Here is a 21,847-nt window from a genome sequence, read left to right on the forward strand (position 1 = left end):
TCCATCCCTTTACTTTCAGTCTGTGTATATCCCTACATCTGAAGCGTGTCTCATGTAGGCAGCATATAGATGGGTGTTGTGTACTTATCCATTCAGTGTCTTTTGATTGGAGAATTTAGTGCGTTTACATTTAAAGTAACTATTGATAGGTATGCACTTATTCCCATTTTGTTCACTGTTTTTTGGCTGTTTTGTATTGGGTTGGCCAAAAGGTTCACTTGGTTTTTTCCATAATATGGCTCTAGTAGCACTTAGTTGTCTTTAACTTCATTTGAAAAAAATTCTGTTAGATTGTATTGTGACAGCTGTCATATCAGCATGCTTTTTTTTTTTTTTTTTTTTTTTTGCGGTACGTGGGCCTCTCACTGCTGTGGCCTCTCCCATTGCGGAGCACAGGCTCCGGATGCACAGGCTTAGCGGCCATGGCTCACGGGCCCAGCCACTCCGCGGCATGTGGGATCTTCCCGGACCGGGGCACGAACCCGTGTCCCCTGCTTTGGCAGGCGGACTCTCAACCACTGCGCCACCAGGGAAGCCCCAGCATGTATTTTATAAAAGACCTCAAAATTGGTGAATTTTTGTGTAGCCTTTTTAATACTGAAGATGGCAGAAAAAACATTTTAGGCATATTATGCTTTATTATTTCAAGAAAGGTAAAAATGCAACTGAAACACAAAACAAAGATTTGTGCAGTGTATGGAGAAGGTGCTGTGACTGATCAAATGTGTCAAAAGTGGTTTGCGAAGTTTTCGTGCTGGAGATTTCTCCCTGGACGAGGCTCCACGGTCGGGTAGACCTGTTGAAGTTGATAGCAATCAAATCGAGACGTTAATTGGGAAAAATCAACATTATACCACACTGGAGATAACTGCATACTCAAAATATCCAAATCAAGCATTGAAAATCATTTGCACTAGCTTGGTTATGTGAATCACTTTGATGTTTGGGTTCCACATAAGGTAGGCAAAAAGAAACCTTCTTGACCGTATTTCCCCATGTGATTCTCTACTTAAACGTAATGAAAACGTTCCGTTTTGAAAACAAATTGTGATGGTTGATGAAAAGTGGATACTGCATAATAATGTGGAACAGAGGAGATCATGGGGCAAGCGAAATGAACCACCACCAACCCACCAAAGGTCAGTCTTCATCCAGAGAAGGTGGTGTTGTGTATATGGTGGGATTGGAAGGGAGTCCTCTACTATGAGCTCCTTCTGGAAAACCAGACGATTAATTCCAGCAAGTACTGCTCCCAGTTAGACCAACTGAAAGTATCACTCCATGAAAAGCATCCAGAATTAGTCATCAGAAAACTCATAATCTTCCATCAGGATAACGCAAGACCTCATATTTATTTGATGACTGGGCAAGAACTGTTACAGCTTGGCTGGGAACTTCTGATTCATCCGCCATATTCACCAGACATTGCACCTTCAGATTTCCATTTATTTCAGTCTTTACAAAAATCTCTTAATGGAAAAAATTTCAGTTCCCTGGAAGACTGTAAAAGGCACCTGGAACAGTTCTTTGCTCAAAAAGATAAAAAGTTTTGGTAAGATGGAATTATGAAGTTGCCTGAACAATGGCAGAAGGTAGTGGAACAAAAGGTTGAATACGTTGTTCAATAAAGTTCTTGGTGAAAATGAAAAATGTGTCTTTTATTTTTACTTAAAAACCGAAGGCACTTTTTGGCCAATCCAATAGTTTCTGTTCCTTTCTTCTTTTCTTGCTCTCTTCCTTTGTGATTTGATGATTTTCTTTAGTGGTACACTTACATTCCTTTCTCTTTTGTGTATATACTATAGGCTTTTGCTTTGTGTTTATCATGAGGCTTATATATAACAACTTATAACAGTCTATTTAAAATTGGTAACACGTTTGATCCCATTTGAAAGCTCTATATTTTCACTCTTCTCTCCATGTTTTATGTTTTTGACATCACATTTTACACCTCTTTATCTTGTGTATAGTCCTTAATTAATTATTGTAGTTACAGTTATTTTTAGTACTTTTGTCTTTTAACCTTTATACTAGCTTTATAAGTGATTAATCTACCACCTTTATATTTACCTTTATCAGTGACAAAGGTACTTGTACTTTTCATATGTTTTCCTGTTACTAATTAGTGCCCTTTCTTTTGAGCTTAAAAGAAGTCCCTTTATTATTTCTTTTAAGGCCAGTTTAGTGGTGATGAACTCCTTTAGCTTTTGCTTGTCTGGAGAACTCTTTCTGTATTCTTCACTTCTGAAGGACAGTTTTGCCCGGTAGAGTATTCTTGGTGGGAAGTTTTTTTTACTCTTAGCATTTAGAAAAATCATGCCACTCTCTTCTGGCCTGCAAAATTTTTGCTGAAAAATCTGCTGATAGTCTTATGGGCTTTTTGTGTGTGTGTCACAGGTTTTCTCTTGCTGTTTTAAAGATTCTCTCCTTGTCTTTAGCTTTTGCCACTTTAATTATAATGTGTCTTGGCATGGTTTTGTTTGCGTTCATCTTATTTGGGACTCTCAGCTTCCTGGCAGGATTATCTTCCTTTTTATGGCTAAATAATATTCCATTGTGTGTGTGTGTGTGTGTGTGTGTGTGTGTGTGTGTGTGTGTGTGTATCACATTTTCTTTATTCATTTGTTGATGGGCACTTAGGTTGTTTCCATGTCTGGGCTATTGTAAATAATGCTGCTATGAACATGGGGATGCAGATATCTCTTCAATATAGTGTTTTCATTTCCTTTGTATATATTTCCGGAAGTGGAATTGCTGGAGCACATGGTAGTTCTATTTTTTATTTTTTGAGGAACCTCTATACTGTTTTTCCATAGTGGCTGAACCAATTTACAATGTGGGGCAACAGCTTTAATGCAGGTAACCATATGCAAATGAATCATTGCTGAAAATTATCAGTATTAATTATCACAGGTTAGGCTTTATAACCTGGCTGCGTAGGCAGCTGCTGACTTGTATCAGGGGCTCAGGGAGCCTTTCAGGTCCCCTCCTCCCAGTAAAACCAGCTCCAATTCCCAGATGCTTGAAATTCTATCATTTAGGGCTTTCTGACCTCTTCAAATCCAAGTATCCTTGGGCAGAAGCACTAAATATTTATCTACTTAGCAACTGCATTTCATTCCCAAGCATTTGCTGAGCACCTCGTGTATGAATGGTGTTCACTGCGTAGAGTAGTGGCTTTAAAACTTTTTTGCTTGCATACTTCCTAAAGCAGTTTTGAAGATCTTCATAGCTCATACATCTAAAATTTGACAGCTAAACTTCTCATAATAAATTTAAATATCTACTACAAAGGGTATAATTTTGATATATAATACATATTGAAATTTAAAAAGAAAACTCTCATCATTTAAATGTATCCAAAAAAATCTACTTACTGTGATGATTTGATATACCACAAAATACACAAACAGGCTCTTTTTTAACAGTTGGAAAATTTATATAACTTTACTCCTTTGAGCCCTTATTTTCCTTTCACTTGCCCCACAAATTTTTATCCTAATGTAACACTTTTTTTTTGCTTGTAGTATGTTAGTGATTTGTGCAACAAAAATAATGTACGTAAATTTAAATTCATTTTGAAAAATTTTCTTGTGATCATAAAAGCACTAAATATTATGGTTTCCACAGGATTGGATAGTTATCACATTTATTAATAATACACAGTTGATCAAACTGAAATACTTGACACATTTTAATTTTAACTATTAAGGAGGAAGTAAAATGTTTTTGGAACTGTATCATGTCGTGGAATGCATGGAGATAGTTTTTTCAGTTAACTCAAGTACCCTAAGATGAATGTTGCTCATTGTAAAAATGAGTCATCATCCTATATTTTATTTATAGGTATAAGTGCCTGGGAAATCTTGTTCACAAAAGTAATTAAATGGGACTGGAAAGGATTTTGTTATAGCAACATCACTCAATCCTCTGAACCCTTTCTGAGCTACATGCCAACAATCACATAGTAATCTGTCATCAATTTGTTTTAATAAATGTTTTAGTTTAGAATGGTTTTAGATTTACAGAAGTTACAAGGCCTGTATAGAGAGTTCCTGAATATCCCTCACCCAGTTTCCCTGTTGTTAACATCTTCCATAACCCTGGTACATTCATCACAACTAAGAAACCCGCATTGGTACGTTACTGTTAACTAAACTCCATCAATCTGTTCTTTAATGGTCTATCAGCTGATAACTCAATTTGGTAGTTATTCAGTTTTGTTGAAAGCACAGAATTAGAAACATCTGACTTGTGAAAGGATTTGTCATCCCGTCTTTGCTTTTCTTATTTCCTGGAAAGTATATCAAAAAGGCTTTACTAAGACTTACCATGTAATTGTTGATTATACCTGTCAAATCTGATACACTTGAAGTGTTAGGAAAACCAAAATAGTGATAATTTTACTATATCTTTGCTAATACCATGTTTCTTGTTAAAATGCTTTCTGTCTTAGCATTTATATCAAAATCTTCGAGCATCAAATTTAGCTCATTCAATTAATGGAAAATGTTCCAGATTAGCCACATAACCTAAATGCCAAAGCAGTCCTTATTGTTAAAGCACTTAGTAAAATTAGACCTTATTTTTCAGTGTAAGTAAAAATATTAATACGTTAATGAATTTGAGTATTAAAAGGGAAAATAGATAGGGCACGGGCCTTGCCCTGAGTTTTCTGTCCAGATCCTTCCTTCAGGAAGCCATGGCCACTTATATTTTATATATTTTATAATATTTCTCACCCCGTACTTGGTTGATTTGCTCCCACTGGACCATCCTCAGGAGTAATGTCCTTTTTGATAATAATTGGGGGAAGGAAAAAGTACCTAAACAAAAATTGCTATTGTGCCCACTTTTCTCACTCAACAATATATCTGAATGCAAAAAATCCCTAAATGAGCCAAAATATCCGTTTCTAATACAAGCCTCATCCTTGACAGAAATAAAAGACTGAGAAAGACATGTATCCCTACTTGAAGGGTGGTGCTAATATTCACTCTTGGGAACTGGGAGAGATGGTTGTGAAGGGAGACCCAGCATGACACCTTGATTGCAAGCGTAGATCACTCTTAGGGCAGACCCACTTCAGGAAGAAGTACATTACGCAGCAGAGGATCTGGAAAGTAATCACACCTCTCGACACAACATACCTTTGCAAGGCTCTTGGAAACCCCAGAGGACGTATACTTCAGTCTGAACGATGCTGGAAAGAGGCCCAAGAGCCTGCCAAGATCCATGCTCACCGCAGGGGGGTGGGGCATCTCAAGGGGACAGATAGGCTTACCAACAGCCCCCATACGGATCCTTCTCCAGGGCAGGTCTTAATGAAAGAGGGTGGGAGAGTCTTGCCTCCTGGGCTCGGAGGGTTGGAGGGTGATGATCCTTGGTCTGAGTTTTGGCTCTTTGAGAACTAAGGATCCAGAGCAGTTTGGGTTTTGCCCGCAGACGTGAATACTGTACAGGCATCTAGAAAGTGAAGACCCTGAATTAAGAGACATTTACTTGGTCTAAAGTTATGCAACTGGTTCTGTTCTAAATTATCACTGTGAAGTTTTGCCTTTAGGTAGCTCTTTTTTTAAGATTATAAAGGTGATGAAAATACAGTTTAGCACTCTTTACTCTTGGACTTCAAAATAAGCCTGCAGCCCCCACTTTGAAAAATGCTGAGAACTAGTAGTGGTTTAGTTTCCTGTTTTCTCTTGAGTATTATGGGCATTCACCTGCCTGTTAGAAAAGCCCAGATTCACGTGGTCTCCATCTGTGCAGGCCTCATACTGACTCTTCTGTTTGTGCAAGAAGAAGCAGGGAGAAGTCAGCAAGGCAGCCAGCGCTGACAGCACGACCGAGGGCACACCCGCCGATGGCTTCACTGTGCTCTCCACCAAGAGCCTCTTCCTCGGCCAGAAGGTAGGCAAACGCGGGCCCCGGTCTGCTCGCAGGCCCTGGGACAGGTGGGTGCCTCCACCAGCAGGAAGGCTGACTGAGGACCACTCCTGGCCTCATGGGCTGGAGGAGAGAGTGGGGCCTGGGGCGGCTTTAGGAGAGGACTCAGGGAGGGCTGGACAGGGTGCTGAGGGGAGACTGGCAGGTGGGGAGAGGAGATGGTGGTAAGGAAGAGGGACAGCAGCTCCTGTGGGGGTCGGGACACCCTGGGCTTAGTCTGTGGAAGGAGCTGTGTATATGGGATGACCTGGTCATCCTGTAGTCCTGCCCAGAAAAGCAGCTGGAAGTCAAAACTGGGTCCTAGAAAGGGAAAGATCTAGCAGGCAGTCCAGGTGTTCCGGTGGGCACGGAAGGTGGAACCTTGATCCAGGGGGCGGGATTGTTGCTAGACACACTGTGCCACCTGAGGACTCCTCAAGCCAATCGTTTGTTCGTTTTAACCGTGGGCAATATGTTTTCAGCCGCCCCAGTGATGCAAATTTGCCAGGACGCCATGGTTTTGTAACAAATGATTCACTTTTGTTGAAAATAAAAATGATGCAAAGGCTTTTAAGACCTGAGAATGAGAGTTCATATTTCTCTGTTAACGCCAAAAAAGGGGGTGGAGAGAGAGTGGGAATTACTTTTCTGAATTTTTTTTATCCTACATTAAAAAAAAATTAAAAGCATGGATTTGAGCTTCCATGTAATTCGCATTTAGTTTGCATGTGGTGAACAACTTGGTTCTGAAGCTGCATCATTTTTAAAACCTCACTGTCAGTTTTCTTTGGCATCTCAGTGACACAGTCCTGCTCACGTCATTGCAAGTGCTCCTTCTCCCCCTCCCTCTTCCTGTCGCTAATTGCACTCAGGCTCCCATGATGCAATTCCTGTGGTGGACTCTGTGTTCCAGCAAATAACCATTACAGTGTACATTTTATAACCATTATCTGTATTTTGTATGCATTTTTCAAAGGAAAAAATAAGCAGCACTATCTGTCATCTTAAGGTCTGGGGCTTTGAAAGTTTTTGTTTAAAATATTTTTTATTTATAAAATTTCAGCTCAGCAGTGAAGGCAACCACCTGGGTTTACTTTCACACCCTTTAACCTGTCCTTTGGGTAATATATGGAAAGTTAATGTGACCTGTCATCCAAATTGCTTTGGTTTGAACTAAAGTGCAAAAAAGCTCTGCGATTTAGGACTAGCTCCAGTGTGCTTCAGATCCCTAATGCTGACGATTAGAGCCAGGACTTGGAAACCTGTTAAGCAGGTAGAACAGTTCAGTGCCTGGGTCCACCCTCTTCCTCACTCCTTCCCGTACCCCACTCTCGCGTGCCCTGACCCTGGCCTCTCCCTTCCCTGTGTTCTTCTTGCTCTCTCCTGCTGGTTACCCCAAAGCCAGCATCAAGTCAGAACTCCTCACACCCCCTTGCTGGATTTCCAGAATAGCCATACAAATGTCCATGTACAAATGGAGATGCCCTTCTTGCCCTTCTTGGCCTTGGGATCAGGGCCTTGTCTGCTGCATACGAGCCCTGGAAGGGAAGGGAGGCAACAAAGACTGCAGACACGTTGCTAGCTCCTCTGCAACCAAGCAGTGCCGTCTCCTCCATTTTGGGTACAGCCTGGTCTCAGGCCTCAGGACCAGGCACCGCAGGCAGGAGAGTACCAGAAAGTGCAAATCCAGCTAATACTGACTATACTCCACTCACGGTCGGGGAGGGAGAGTCCAAAAAGCTATAGAGAAGCACTGATACTCTATATTACAGGCATGTTATCTAATATTATTTAGGAAATAGAGGAAAATGGAAGATGGAGGCTTGACAGCAAACTAATGTGGCTTTTTGATATCTTGACTTTTGGAGGGAGAGCCTGAAGGGACTGGTTGAACTGGAGCCCAGTGTAACATGGTCAGCTGTGAGAGAAGGGGCTGAGTGCAGAGCCAGAAAGTACACCTGCCTTCTTTCCCGTATCACACAGTCCGGTGTGAGTGGTGAGAACAGAACCCCAAACTACCACAAGGCGGCCCTTTGCTTCCATCTTAATGACCCAGGACACACACATCCAGGATGAGCTACCCCCAAATCCAGCCCTGCAGGTGCCCTTTAGCAGGGTAAACTGTGTCTCCCCAAAAGTGGTGTCACAGAATAAAGCATCTCAAGTCAGCCTGGGCACCCTGTTAGAAGCTAGTGTCCTAACAACACTTTCTGGAACCCTGTGCCCTGCAGCATGAGAGGGAATAAGTATTCATAGTTGAGAGCGTTATTTTGAAGCAGGACTTTCTGGCCCTTTATAAATAGTTTTTACTGTCGAGTGAAAGTCATGGCATTTAGTGCAAAAGGGGCCAGAGTGGTCAAACTGACACATAGGAATTTTTACACAAAGCACATTTTAAAATGTCATTATTACAGACATTAATTTTGACTTGGATTTTAGGAAGTGTTTCAGAAAGGGTACTTTACAATGGTGACTGTATGGTGCTCTGTGTTCTATGAGTCTTACTTTCCACCTGTGACAGTGAAACCAATGCTGGAATAATGCAAAGCAAGCTGAGGTCAGAAAGGTGATACTGTGCTCGCTACAGCCCTGAAAGGCACAGTTGCTAAGCTACTTGCAGGAGAAGCTGGCCCAGGGCTTAGGAGCCTGGGATCCAATTGTTGTTGATGATAATGTATCTCACATACTGACGTCTCAGGAGTAACCGCCCTCATTGCTCTCTGATTTTACCCAGTATTCACACACATTGTTGAATTGTTTTCAAAAGGGAAACAGTGCTGTGAATCTGAATCGACTAAATGTGTTTGCTTTGTGGTTCAGTGGAGATTCTCAGCTTCTTCTCAAGATTTAAAAAGCTTAATGTCCAAAAAAAGTACTTCCAATGTGTATTTCTATAAATCTGTGTCAGTGGTAGTAAGCGACGTAGGCTTCCTTGGAAGAGTCAGTATTATTAGAAGCAGTTGGGAAAGCAGTGTCAGGAGGGCATGCGCGTGTGCCTCCCCAACTATCAGGATTGCAGCCACAGCCCTGTGGGCCGCTAGAGGCAGGGGTAGGTACCATGGGTTTTCTTCCTCAGATCCAGACACCCTAGTCCCGGGGGCTGGGGAACAGTAAAGAGAGGGAGCTCTTGAAGCAGGAATGAGGAGGAAAGGCCCCCCACCCTCTTCCACCCTATGGCTGACGACTGGCTTCTGAGACAGTTTAGGACGCTGATGAAGCCATGCTTCTGGGCCTCCAGCAGTGCGCACAGGGGTCCTTGTCTTTGTGTGGCACATTCTAGCCTGAAACCCACCAGATGCTACCTCCAGGCCTGAGGCCTCTGGGGGAATTCAGGCTGGAGATGCGTGCAGGCTGGCAGCATAGCACAGAGGAAGGAGTCCCTCCACCCCAGAGGCCAGGGCAGGAATGGGCCCTGGAGCAGGTCACAGGGAACACATGGTGATCCATGAGGAAGTGGAAACAGTTCTGTGGAAGACCTCACCTCTCCATCCTCCTTAGTTAAAGTGGACCCTGGGGACAGGAAAAGCGTTGCATTTTATGTGATGGGCACAGGGAAAGGAGTCTTCCTTGTCCATTGTGAGGGAATGAGAGATACGAACAGGCTAGTCTGGACAGTGACAGGCTAGACTTAACAGGTCACTCAGATAATCTTTAAAAATCATGTTTATTTCCTAAAATTGAATTTCTGATCACATATGTAAAAAAAAAAAAAAAAAAGGATTGTACTATTTCCCATAGCCAAGGAGGTCATGTCAAGGCAGCCCAGATGTCCATCCGGTAGCCCCAAGCCACCGGCTCCTTCCTTATCATGGGCAGGCTGCCTCCCGACCTGCTCTCAGTGGTGGGTGCCATCCTCCCTTCCAGGATAGCCAGGTTAGCTCTGAGCCACCTCAGTTCCCAGCCAGGCCAAGGGCCCGGTTCCTGAGCTCTGGCCTTTCCGTTAGCTCTGCTTTCGGGGAAGCGGTTTGTTCACTTCATCTTAAAGTTGTGTCTGGATGTTTGACATTCAGTTCCAGCTCTGTTTGTGGGCCTACAGAAACCCGAGCACTGTCTTAGGTATTGGATGGCCCTTGGGCAGGAGGCAGCCTGCACTTTGCCTTCAAGGAGCTTGTAGCCTAACGAGTTCACATCAGGAGTAGACAACAAGGGTTAACTGGGCATAACCCCTCGAGGGGAGACTGGGTACTGTAGACATCAGAGGCTGGCTCCAGCAGAGCCCACTGACATGAGCATCATCAGGTCCCCGTGGTGGAAGAGATCTTGAAGGACACTTAGCTCAGTCCCCTTCCCCCAGCCCTGCAGCCAGGTGGGACCCCCCCCCTTCTGCTCTATAACTGGCACTCTCTCCAGTGGCCAGCAATCTTCACAGATACTTTAAATTCACCATTCTGTGGTTTAAAACTTAGTTTTCCATCTTTCCCAATGTTAAGACAAGGAAGTAGTTACCTTGTTCATATTCTGAAATCATTAATGACCCTCTTCCCTCCCAGAAAATCAGACTAAACTTGGGAATTTTCACAGTTGCCCAGAAATCTGATTTCCCAGCCCACAAATACCCCTGCTCTGCCATGTGCTTCAGACAGCTATGGGTCCCTTTGGCTAAGAGGCCCAGGTGAATTTGACCCTGGGTGGGCTTAGCGGGGCCTGGGACCTCCTAGGACTGGGCATCTATCCTGGGCCTGCCAGGCCTGTTGGTGTGTGTCCTCGGCACAGTGAGATCCTTTTCAGGCATGTGTATACGTGGCCTCTGCTTATCCTTCTCCTGTCCAGGGGAGCTTCTGTTCTTGTTTCATGACCAGATGATCAGATCACTGCTGGCTTCTGCCCCCTGGGCCAGCCTGCCCAAGCCAAGATGATTGCCCATCTGTCTTTCCAAAGTGCCTGAAGCAATTTGTCCTCTCCCCTCCCCATTCCTCTCCCAAACACACAAACACAGACCGCCCCCCTCCCCCAAGCACATGCTTTATAGTCCTCTATAATTGTACATTTTTAATGGCAATACTGTTTTGTGGCTCAGCCCCTCACCTTGAGGACTTCTGCTGAGCCTGGTACCCAGCAGAGCATGATGTGGGTGAGAGTGAAACTGCACTTGGTTAGCTGGGGCTTCTCCATTGCTGGTGGCAGTGGCTCCCTGATGTGCAGGATTCAGTGCTTCCAAGAGCGGGGCTGCTTCTGCTCAGAGGGAAGGTGGTAAGCCCTGAGTCAGCTGGGAATTCTGTTTGCAACTGCTCCCTCGCTTCAGCAAGGCCACAAAGCCCCGCACTTTCCCCCAGAAAGCCCTAAAGAGCAGGGGGGGTGCTCCCCAGGCAGAGGCAGAGGCAGTCTACCAGGGTCTCCCCGGCTAGTTGAATCAGAGCCCATGGCAGGAGCTGATTTTCCGGTGAGACATTTCTGAATACAAATCCAGAAGTGTGTATACAATTAGAAAAAAATATTATGAAGTTTAAAGATTTAAACATGTATGGTTTTTAAACAAACAGAAAAGGAATCTCCTAGATGTCTTTAAAGTGTAGTCATCCATAACACCAAGTGAAGTGTTCTTTTCCCTTTTTTCTCCTTTCCCTTCCTCCCCCAACGATCTCCTGCTGCTTCACACAGTGTAGGTTTTTATTTTTGGTGGGGAGCAGGGAGTACTGGCTTAATTTGAGTTTTTATAAACAGCATTTGCTTGAAGTCATATGCAGTACTTACATGATACCATAATCAAACCCTTCACCCTTGTCCTGAACCCTAAACCTTCACTTGCCTTACTCTGAGACCCCGACCCCGCCCCCCATTGTGTGCCCATCCACACCCCTTCCCCCTGAACCAACACCATTAGCACCCTCTCCTTGATGCTGTCTCTTCTGTGCCTCTGTCCTGGCACCAGGACCTGTGCTCTGAGAGCTTCACTGTGTGAGGGCACCCCAGTGGGCTTCCTTCAGCTTCAGGAATGCCAGTGGCTGGCCCCTAATTACCCTGCAGTGCTGGGAACCACACCCCAGAAAGTCCAAGTGGAGAGAGCTTGTACCTCTTCTCTCTTCGAGCCCTAACTAAAAATGAGGCGTACCACACTGGCGGGGCCTAGCCAGAGTCCTTCCCCCGGCCATAAGACCGAATTCATTTCCACAACTTTCAGTCGAAGCAGGTCCCTTTTTTGAGAATCTGCTGATTGCATCTGGGAATCAGAAATGTGGGTTTATATTTCTACTGCTTATAGCACGTCAGGTTTTTTGTTTGGTTTTGTTTTCAACAAAATGTTTGGCCCCAGAAATTCAGGGACTTGGAGCTCAGTTGCCAAGTGCTTCCCATGTCAAGCAGCCCAGATGTCCATCCGGTAGCCCCACACTCCCGTGTGAGTGTCTGCACACGGCCCTCTCCTGGGAGTGAGCGCCTGGACTAAGCGCCTGCCCTGCTTGGCCCTGAGGGTGCGGTCAGCTCCCCAAGCCGGGACTGCAGTTGGTCTTGGTCATCCGCTCCTCTGGGCACTGCTCTCTGCTGCATCTGGTAGGAATGTCTGTCACTGAAGAATAGCCATCTTCCCTGAGAGAGTGTGAGTGCTGAGCTGCAGGCGCTTGGACCTAAGAACAGGAAGGGGATCCTGGGCCAGCTAATTCCCCCTGCCCTCTGACAGCCAGTCTAGGACTTAGGATTCCTCTCAAACTGAGGATTGCCATGGCACCAGAGTAACAGTGGGGAGGGAGGACATTCAGCGGTTCTTTATAAAGACTCAGGTGGTAGGGTACTCATAAAACTCACTCAAAGAAAATGCTCTACCCCTTGGGCCTCAGAGTAGCCTCACCAACAACGTGAACAGTTTAAAAGACACACTATCTTGCTGGAGAACTGCTGTGTCTCTTCCTGGGTTTGGCTAGAACTTCAGTATTACATGACTAACAGGCACGTAAAATTAGATGTTACTAAATAACAGGCCATTCTTGCTTCTCACCACCCCTGAGCAGGGCACAGGAGCCAGCCAGCTAGTAGTCACGGTGATGGGGACAGCCTCAAAGACCCATGACCACTTGGAAGAGAATGGTAGAGCTACGAGGGGTTTGCCCAAACCAGCTAGGACTTCCGCACCATCCCAGTGCTCAAAGAAGGGGACGGTCACATATACCACCCCACCCTACCCCAGCAATGAGTACTTGACTCTGGGTCCTGAGAGCTGCTGTACTTGGGCCCCCAGATCACAAGTTCTTTTCAAGGGAAGTGGATCCACCAGCCTGATATGGCTATGCCTCCCTTTGGCCCCAGGCATCACCAGGCAAACACGTTCTGGACCCTCAGCCTAGCTTGCTTCTTTTTAGCATCCTGAGTGGCATTTGAGTCTTTCCTTTGACGTGGATTCAGTTTAGCCAGTGACTCCCTCTTCCCCTTTGTGCCCAGTGCACCTGGAGTGTCCACTGCCCTTCATCTGTATCCCAAGGCTCACGTCTCTGTGACTTCCCAGCTGTCCTGTTATTTCCCACCTCATGCTTTTCTTTTCAGCTGAACCTTATTCACAGTGAAATCAGTAATTTAGCCGGCTTTGAGGTGGAGGCCATAATCAATCCTACCAATGCTGACATTGACCTTAAAGATGACCTAGGTAATTGGGGATGGGGTTTGGCACCATCAGCTGTCAGTTGAAAAGTTATGGAACCCAGAATTTTGGCTCTTCATCTTCTCAAACTTCAGATGGTCAAACCAAATTCCCAAAAGCAAGATTAATGTTTGAGGGTAGACATTGAATGTCTACTTACTTCAAGCCGTTCCAAATGGAAATGATCTGATTATGTCTTATTAAGCCCGATTGGCTGCTTTCTCCTTGATTATAAATATATTGCCATCTAAATTCTCTTCCATAATGATCACACTGACTGCTGGTTACTCGGGTGGGATTTTTTAAAACTGTGTTATTTTTGGTTTTTTTTTTTTTGTTTTTTTAAGAACTGAAAAATCTCAGGTAACTACAAAATGATAGTTTCTCCATTTAAGCCTTAATTAGAAATGACAAAGCATGAAAACACTTGAGAAGGGAGACAATTAAGCTGCATCAGTATACTATTAAGTTGTCTTTAATCCACCAGCAAATTGATTTCCCCCAAATTTACCACCTACTGTCACTTCGACTTCTTCTGCAACTGAAAACAGTATATGACTGAGTGCCACCTTCATGAATTACTTGGCTCGTGTATGATATTAAAAAGAAGGGCAATATCTCTTTCTGAGTGAGTTCTTCCAGAGGAAAACTGCCCCAGAGCCATGGCATCTCCCTGCACAGGAGGGTGGACGGTTCAGGGCAAGCTGAGGGCTACCCATCAGGTGTCCCACTCTGTGGCCTCACCTTTACAGAGAAGAACTGTCAGCTTAGGGCACAGTGAAGGCTCCTGTTTCCTTAGCTGTGAGCCTTGCAGGGGCAACAGGCTAGCAGGTTCCCACCAAGGCAGCCTTGTGCCTGATGCTGACTTAGGTATGTTTTGTGTATCTTTAGTTCCCATCTTCGGCCACCTTTGTAAGATGGCAGATTTCCTTACCGGGAGAGATGCTCATGCCAGAGCCCAGGCCCGACCCACACAGACTGGGTACAGTAGTGGGCTGAAGACATGAGAACTGGGACTCAAAAACGCCCTGCTTGAACTTGTTTTCTAACAGCCTTAAGCAGATACTTTCTTTAAAAAGACAAAAACAAAAAAACCCCCACAAGCTAGAAAAAACTAGGATCCTGTCTATCCATAGTATATTTTATATGTAAAATACATAAAAATGAGGTTGATCAGAATAAGAGGTAGGCTGGAAAAATACTTTTACACATCGAGGGGGAAAAATAAAGGCATTCCTCTGCACACACCTATACTGTTTTCTCAGTTTTCAAGAGACGTCCCTCGAAGGTAGACAAAATAATGAACATCACAGGAATAAAAATCAAACCCTAAAAGATGACTACTGCCGATAAAATGGAGAAACTTGTTGTTTTGGTTCGCCTGATAGTCCACGTTTTTTAAAAAACAGATGCCATGTTTTAGTAGCCTTCTCAGTGGGGTGCCAGTCTCACAGGCTTTTGCGAAGTGAAGTGGGGCATTCGTTGTTTTGTTATTTCTTTTAACCTTTGGAAATGATCTCATGTGTCTGTTTCTCTTTTTTTGGACTTGTCATTCAAATGTTTAATTTAAACATGTCACATTTGATATTCCTCCTCCTCCTCTCCTCACCCCCATCCACATGTGCGCACACTTCGTGGACTGATTGCCCTTTTGGCTCATATGTTGGAATCGACCAGGTAGGCCAGCCCTGCCATTGGGGCCTTAGTAAATGTGCCTGTGCGTGGGTCTCGGTCCAACACAGTTGATATACATCTGTTTACCTGTTATAGTTGCAAGTTGTACAGGCTGACATTGCCTCGATCGACAGTGATGCTGTCGTTCACCCGACAAACACTGACTTCTACACCGGTGGTGAAGTAGGTAATGCCTAGCTGGGTGCTGCCGAGCGTGTGTGTGCATGGTCAGTCAGCCGCCGCAGACAGCTTGATCCTTTGACAGCTATGCAGGGCTGCATTCATTTCACACTTCCAGCTGTCCTGACCTTCCCCAGGTCTCCTGTCCCCGGGTTGTGAATGCGAGAACTACAGCTAACTGTCCGCCAGGTTGCATCCTGCAGCTCACACATGGGCACACTTCTGGTTTGGAAACTGGTTCAGCAACATTTCTTCACTGCTTCCTGAGGCACCGCTTTGTGGGAGACTGGGTTCACACGTGATTTGAGCTGCAAGCGGGATGCAGACAGATCGGCTCAGTGGCATCCAGGACCACCTCTGTGCCCCCCCGTGGACCAGACACGCAGGAATGCCTATGCATGGGTCTGTGTCAGAAGCACACTCATTCCTGAGATGGCCTTCAAGCCTTAGACGCACGTGGGGGGAATTTTAGAACACTCCCACACTCAGGGGTTCTCAGGCCTTACGTGTATGAAGCCACCTCATTCTGATGTGCTGTTCCTAGATCACTCTTGAGAAACACTCTCCTAGACCCAGAAAGCTCCTTCCTCTCCTCGGCAGCTGACACACGTGGTCAGCTGGCTTCTGGCACTGAGTAGCTGAGGGTGGGGTGAGGCGGAGAGAGCGTGTGGCGTGCCAAGTACTGTGACTGCAGACCCACTGCACGAACGTAGATAGTGCCCTGCTTTAAGAATGTGTTGAGGGGCCTTTATAATGAGGAGGCATCCCGGTGTGATGGCAAAAAAGTACAGGTTTGGAGCTGGGTAGAAGGATCCTGAATCCTAACCTTACCATTTACTGGCTATGGGGCCTGGGCAAGTCACGTAACTCCTCAATGCCTTGGTTTTCCCTATCTGTAAAATAACGGTGATGAAGAGAATTATGTTAAGTCATGTAACCAAAGCACCCTGCCTCATTGCCTGGTTCGTGATAGGTGCTTATTGCAAAGGTCTTGCTCTCAGGTGCGTATATGATTTTTACAGTCGGTGTGCTGGTGCTGAGAGCAGCATTCTGAGTATAGATTCAAACACCAACTTCCAAAGAGAATGGATACATTTCTAGTAAGGGCAAAAGTGAAGTCATCTTGAAGGGATGACGCTGTTGAGACTCACGTGAGTGTCCCAGACACTGGAAGTGCAACAGCTTAGCAATCTGTAGCTGTCCGGCTCTGTTCAGTGTCACTCACAAAGCCTGCTGTTCACAGTCTGCCCCAGCCACTTTGATTTGGGCTAATTGCTCTCCTGGGCATTTTGGATTTTGGACAAGGATAGAAAGACAAACTGGATGGAAAGTCAGGATTCGCCAAGCCTGCCAGGCCCAAATGAAATCAGGCTGTAGGCAATTAAAATAAACTCCCCTTTCCCAAGATTTTGGAGGAGTTTAAGAGCTCCTAAGTCAGGCAGCTTAAGAGAAAGATACTTCCTTTCTTAACCAAGTGAAAACTTGATGGGAGGGAAGTACTTATTTGGAGGAAACTAAATAAACGAACAGCTGAGGGCTTATCTTTCAGCCAGGAGTGACTAAGGCCTAGGTTCATCCTGCCATCCAGAACTTCGGGTGAAATGGCAATTGTGAAACTTGCTGGGCAGAAGAATCTCGCCCAGGCTCAGGGAGAGGAAGAAGGGGCCAGCCTGCTGCGGCTGTGAAAGTGTTTTCCTCAGGATTAGCCACACCAGGAGGTGGAGCTGGAGGCTTTGAGGCTGGCGGGGGGCCAGACGGGGTAACGTGCAGAGCCAGCTGCCCCCCCCCCCCCCCCGCCCCCAGAAGAGCCCAGTCCTTCCTAAACCACGAGTGGAACCGGTCTCCTTGGAATAATGGCAGTGCTATGCTTTTCTCTCTGACATGCTTGCCCTTAACCCATTCATATGCACAGGTTAGGCATGAGTAGCCTTGGTGACATGTAAGTAACTCGGGTCCGAGAGCTCGGCCAAGGTTACGTCGTACATCACTCGTGGATACTGTCACAGCAGGTCCAGACAACCTGACTGGCCAAGGAGGAAAGACGGTGCCAGGACCAGAACCCAGGTCTTCCAAAGCCCACCTCAGTGCTTTTTCTCAGCGAACCATTCCAAACTAGTACTGAACCCAGATCTCTTGCAATACCAAAACAGTGATCAACCAGATTCACACATGGTCTCAATTGGTTCCAGTTCCCACTTTGATGTGTGAGAGGGGAAAAGAGGAAACGAGGATGTAATCACTCCACTTCTCATACTTGGTGTGAATTCCTGAGTCCCGAGACTGCTGGAAGAAGGAATGCGAGTGCAGGAATGCTTAGCCCCAGTGATTAACTTTTACCCATCGAAAGTTCTTTCTAACAGTGAAATAGACCACAGGCTGAGCCTGACGTTTGTCCAAGCCTAAATTTTCGCTTAGGCTGGTTTGAACACTGATACTTATGCCTGCTTTCTAAGCATGAAATAATGCTCTTGTTCTCTCATGGGAGTAACACATGTTTATGCTTGGGGGCAAATAAGCCAATTGCCTTATGATTAACCCTGAAGTTAAGCCTAAAAAGCAAGAGTCTTACATTCAGAGTGTTGACGATACAGTTGAAATGGGCCTGTTTCTTGTTAAAAAGTACACGTGTGTCTACATGAACATGTGCATACATATGTGTGTGTAGGAGTCAAGTCCTGACCGGGTTGATTGCCTGCAATCTAGGGTTCAATTTTTAAGTTTGGGAAATGCATTAAGTGTAATTTAACGTGCAAATTTCACTTCTAATTAAAGCAAGATTTAATTATAAGTAAAAATTTTAAAGTAAACACTCTTCCTAAGATAAAACACCTTTAATTATAAATCAGCCCATTTTCTTAATATTTTTCTATTTCAGAAAGGAGTTGGTAGTATTAATACAACACTGATTTTACTTTACCTTCCAAATTTCCCATTTCTCCTAAAGAGTAGATAGGATAGAGAATGTGGACCTGAAATAGTCCTGCCTGGAGCATGTTTGTATCCATCCTTCAAGGTGGAGGATGGGTGAGGAGGGAAGGCCAGACCGGGTACAGCTGGGCAGCAGCATTTGGGATCCAGCAGATTCAGACTTTGGATTCATTTTTCTCGGTTGCATGGATATTTCGGGTGAACCTGTAATTGGGCCTCATTCACCTGGGTTGTACCCTCAAACTCTCCACGTCCTGGTGGGTGGAGTTGAGCCACGAGGCCCAAGCCTGCTCCCTTAAGCCCATTTGGCCACTGTCTCTGATGCTGAACTTTGTCAGAAACACGCAGAGGCTGCCACCACTGTCGGTAAAAACCTCTGAAGCGGATGTGTTTTCCCTCTGGACACCTCTGCCATTTAAAGCCTACTTCACTGCTTTCCAAGACAGGTGAAGGCTTGTGGGCAGTCTGGGCTAATGAGGAGGGACGCTGGATCCCACCTTAGGGATCCCAAGTTAATCTCTGTCTGACAGTCAGGCCATCTCTTAGCCGAGAGCTCCTTGTGGGTGGTGGCCTGCTGCTCACGTTCATTCAGGCCCCCAGACTTCCTAGAGTGGGGTGGCTTATAGGCAGTGCCTGCCATTAGCCCTGTGCCGTCTTACCTGTAACAGTGCCCAGGCTGTCTGCTTTTCCTTCTAGGCACTTCCTGGGGTTAGTTCACCCCACCAGAACAGCGTGCAAATGAGGCAGGTTTCTCTAAGATAATCAGTCCTGGTCATTCCAGGGTGAATCCAAAGAGAATCTGGGCTGGTGCATCCCAGTGCACCCTCACTGACCCATACCAGAATGTGCCAAGGGCACCTTGAATTTTCCAAGACAAATGGTGAATCTTAAGGGGAGTATTTTATCCTCTTCTGAGGAATGTACTTTAAAATGTGCACAACTGAGGAAGCAGAGCTTATGGAAGACTAAGACCCCATTCTGGCCAAACTTAAAAGGACGATTTTGACTGCTGCTTGCTGTCCCATGCGAGACGTTTAACCCACAGACCTTATAGGTGTTGGTAATCTTATTTGGGAACTTGGCTTTCATAGCAAGAGTTGATTACTTACCAAGTACCCTAATTCAAGAAGAGTTGCTCCCTGCCTCCATTTGATTTTTTTTTTTTTTTTAAGATCTGGTCCTGAACAGTTAGTCATCCTTCTTTAAGTGTACAAGTTCATCTTTAAGCTCTGTTTCTGGTGTTGCTCTCCTTTACCTAAAACGATTCTGAATCATTTGTGTGATTAAGGAAATACTGTCTGAAGCCTTTTTTTTTTTTTTTTTTTTTTTTTTGTATTCACATATGACACCAGAGCTGCAAAATAGGAACTAAGCATGGTAACAGTGCTGGCCCCGAGGTGGCCAAGTCTGCATGCTCTCTCCCGGGCCTGCTGCCAAGAGGAGAGCTAGCTGCTGATGGAAGCGCGGCGTGCTTCTTCTAAAACCTCCTTATTTGGGGCTTCTCCCCAGAGACAGGAAAGAAAATCCAGGGGGAGGCATCAGCCTTGGAAGCCGGCACCATCTGCTTTCTCACGCTGATGGAAAGCATGCAGGACAGGCGTGCTTGCAGAGAACAGGCGTCTCCCATCTCCCTCGCATCTCTGGCATGTCCAGGATCACCCCGAGTCACCCCCAGATAAGAGGCAGCAAAGATAGCTCGGTGACCGGCAGTGCAGAGTGGTAACTGGCCGATGGTGAATCTCTTCGAAACGTCACTTTTCTGACTCAGCCAGGGCTTTGTTCCTGTCTTGCAGCTGTCTGGACATTTAGCCAGTCAGATCATTTTTAGTATGTAATCACCTGACATGCTAAGTGTCTGTGTGTGCCCTGAGACTCAAGGATGGCCATCTGACCTCGCCCTGTCCTTGTCTAGGAAACACGCTGGAGAAGAAGGGTGGCAAGGAGTTTGTGGAAGCTGTTCTGGAACTCCGGAAAAAGAACGGGCCCTTGGAAGTAGCTGGAGGTGAGGTGGGGAGGCACTGTGCTGATCTGGGCGTGGTGCATGCTGCCTTAGGGAAATGGTTTTACAGGACGACTTAGAATTCAGAGGTGCGTGGCTGTCTCCGAGACGGAGGCAGAAGAAAGCCTGTTAGACTTTTATCACATACAAATTGTCAGGGGAACTTAAGGGTTGTGGAAATTGCCTTTCCAAGTTTTTTCTTCATTACTTAAAATAGCTTCTAAGTGTTTGATGTCTAGCCCTCAAATTTTAAGCAGTTACAGAAGCCAAGTTCGGCAAATCTAAGAGCTGAGAAGTATAGATAGGGATACTGAGCCATCTGCAAAATTGCTGATGAGAGATGCAAATGAATCACTTTCATTCAGCCATCTGTGTTTTTCATGCGAGAAATGTAAATATACATCTCTCGTTTGCCAATTACACCTTTCCTGATAAGAGGGGTGTAAGAAGATGACTTGGAATGTGACGTGAGGAGAATTTACTGCTAAGAACTAGAGGCAGGGCACTTCTTACTGATGCCAGCCTGGATTTGGGGATTTTAGGTGGACACAGGGTTTCCCGAGCACCTGGGAGTCCGAACAGTGGGTGAGGCTGGCTCACCCCACCAGCTATGTGAGGACAGGCCACTCCCTTCCTCCCCTTTGGGCTCCAGTTTTCTCTTCTTACTAGATGGTTCCCAAGTCTGTCTTTCCAATCCTGTTCGTTTTTAAAACGAATCTTAATATGGGCATCAACAGTTACTATGTGACAGCCACACAACCTTCTCTGAGGGTACCCCAGGCCTTACCTCTCTTTGCCCAGTGACTAACGCACAAACTCCCATCCCGGGCTAGTCACGGGTCCTGGCGGGGATAAGAGGGTGGCATTGCCTTTGACCTCCGCTCTGCCAGTTCTGTTTTGCCTGCAAAGGGCATGGCATTGCAGAGAGTTGGTGGGGGCACAGTTACTGAGCTCTTCCAGGCAGTTCCCCGCTGGAACCGCCCACACTGAACAGGGAGGACACACACAGCATCAACTACCCAGCCAGGGGCTCCTGGCCTTTCCTCAGCCCCTTACTGGCACCTCTCTCTGTGCCAGCCCAGGGTCCTTCCTGTTGGTACTCCAGTTAAAGCCCATTTGGTGACCCTCAGCAGGAGGTGTGATAAGAGGTGGCCCTGATGCTGCCACACACCAAACTTGTCTGGTGACACCAGAGCCACAGCTGGTACAAACCCGTTAGACTTAGCACAGCTGAAGGTATGTTTGCCTGTTTCAAAAGCAAGAACACATTTCGTTCTTGATTTTAAGATCTATTTTAGAAAATGTTTTAAAATAGTTTTTGAGTATCAAGGAAATAATAGAACATATCCCTGTTCCGCTGTCCAAAGATAATCACTGCTAACACATTTCTTGTCTTTTGAATGCATAGTTTAGCAGTTACTTCTCACGTGGACATGCAGGTGAATTAAGCCCCCCAGTCTCAAGCCCACAGTTCTTGAACCAGTCAGCAAGCAGAGCCAGGACTCAAAATCAGACTTGTGACTCTGGGATCAGAGCAGTTGCTACTGCAGCATGAGACACCTCCCATAAATCACTCTTCT

General features: G+C 45.6%; 1 protein-coding gene across 9 annotated transcripts in view; it reads left to right on the forward strand.

The window, feature by feature from the left end:
- The window catches only part of LOC116750637 (core histone macro-H2A.1), an 80,418-nt gene that overhangs the window by 47,320 nt on the left and 11,251 nt on the right, over positions 1-21,847 (forward strand). For 2 of the 9 annotated variants that reach the window (XM_032625533.1, XM_032625534.1), the window contains exons 5-7: positions 5,797-5,907; positions 15,257-15,347; positions 20,181-20,270. In XM_032625533.1, the coding sequence (XP_032481424.1) occupies positions 5,797-5,907; positions 15,257-15,347; positions 20,181-20,270 (292 nt within the window). Of the gene's footprint in view, positions 1-5,796; positions 15,348-20,180; positions 20,271-21,847 lie in introns of all 9 variants that reach the window. The other 7 variants (XM_032625531.1, XM_032625530.1, XR_004349051.1 and 4 more) reach the window with 6 other exon arrangements.

This window comes from Phocoena sinus, chromosome 3, assembly GCF_008692025.1.
Source record: "Phocoena sinus isolate mPhoSin1 chromosome 3, mPhoSin1.pri, whole genome shotgun sequence".
Lineage (NCBI taxonomy): Eukaryota > Metazoa > Chordata > Mammalia > Artiodactyla > Phocoenidae > Phocoena > Phocoena sinus.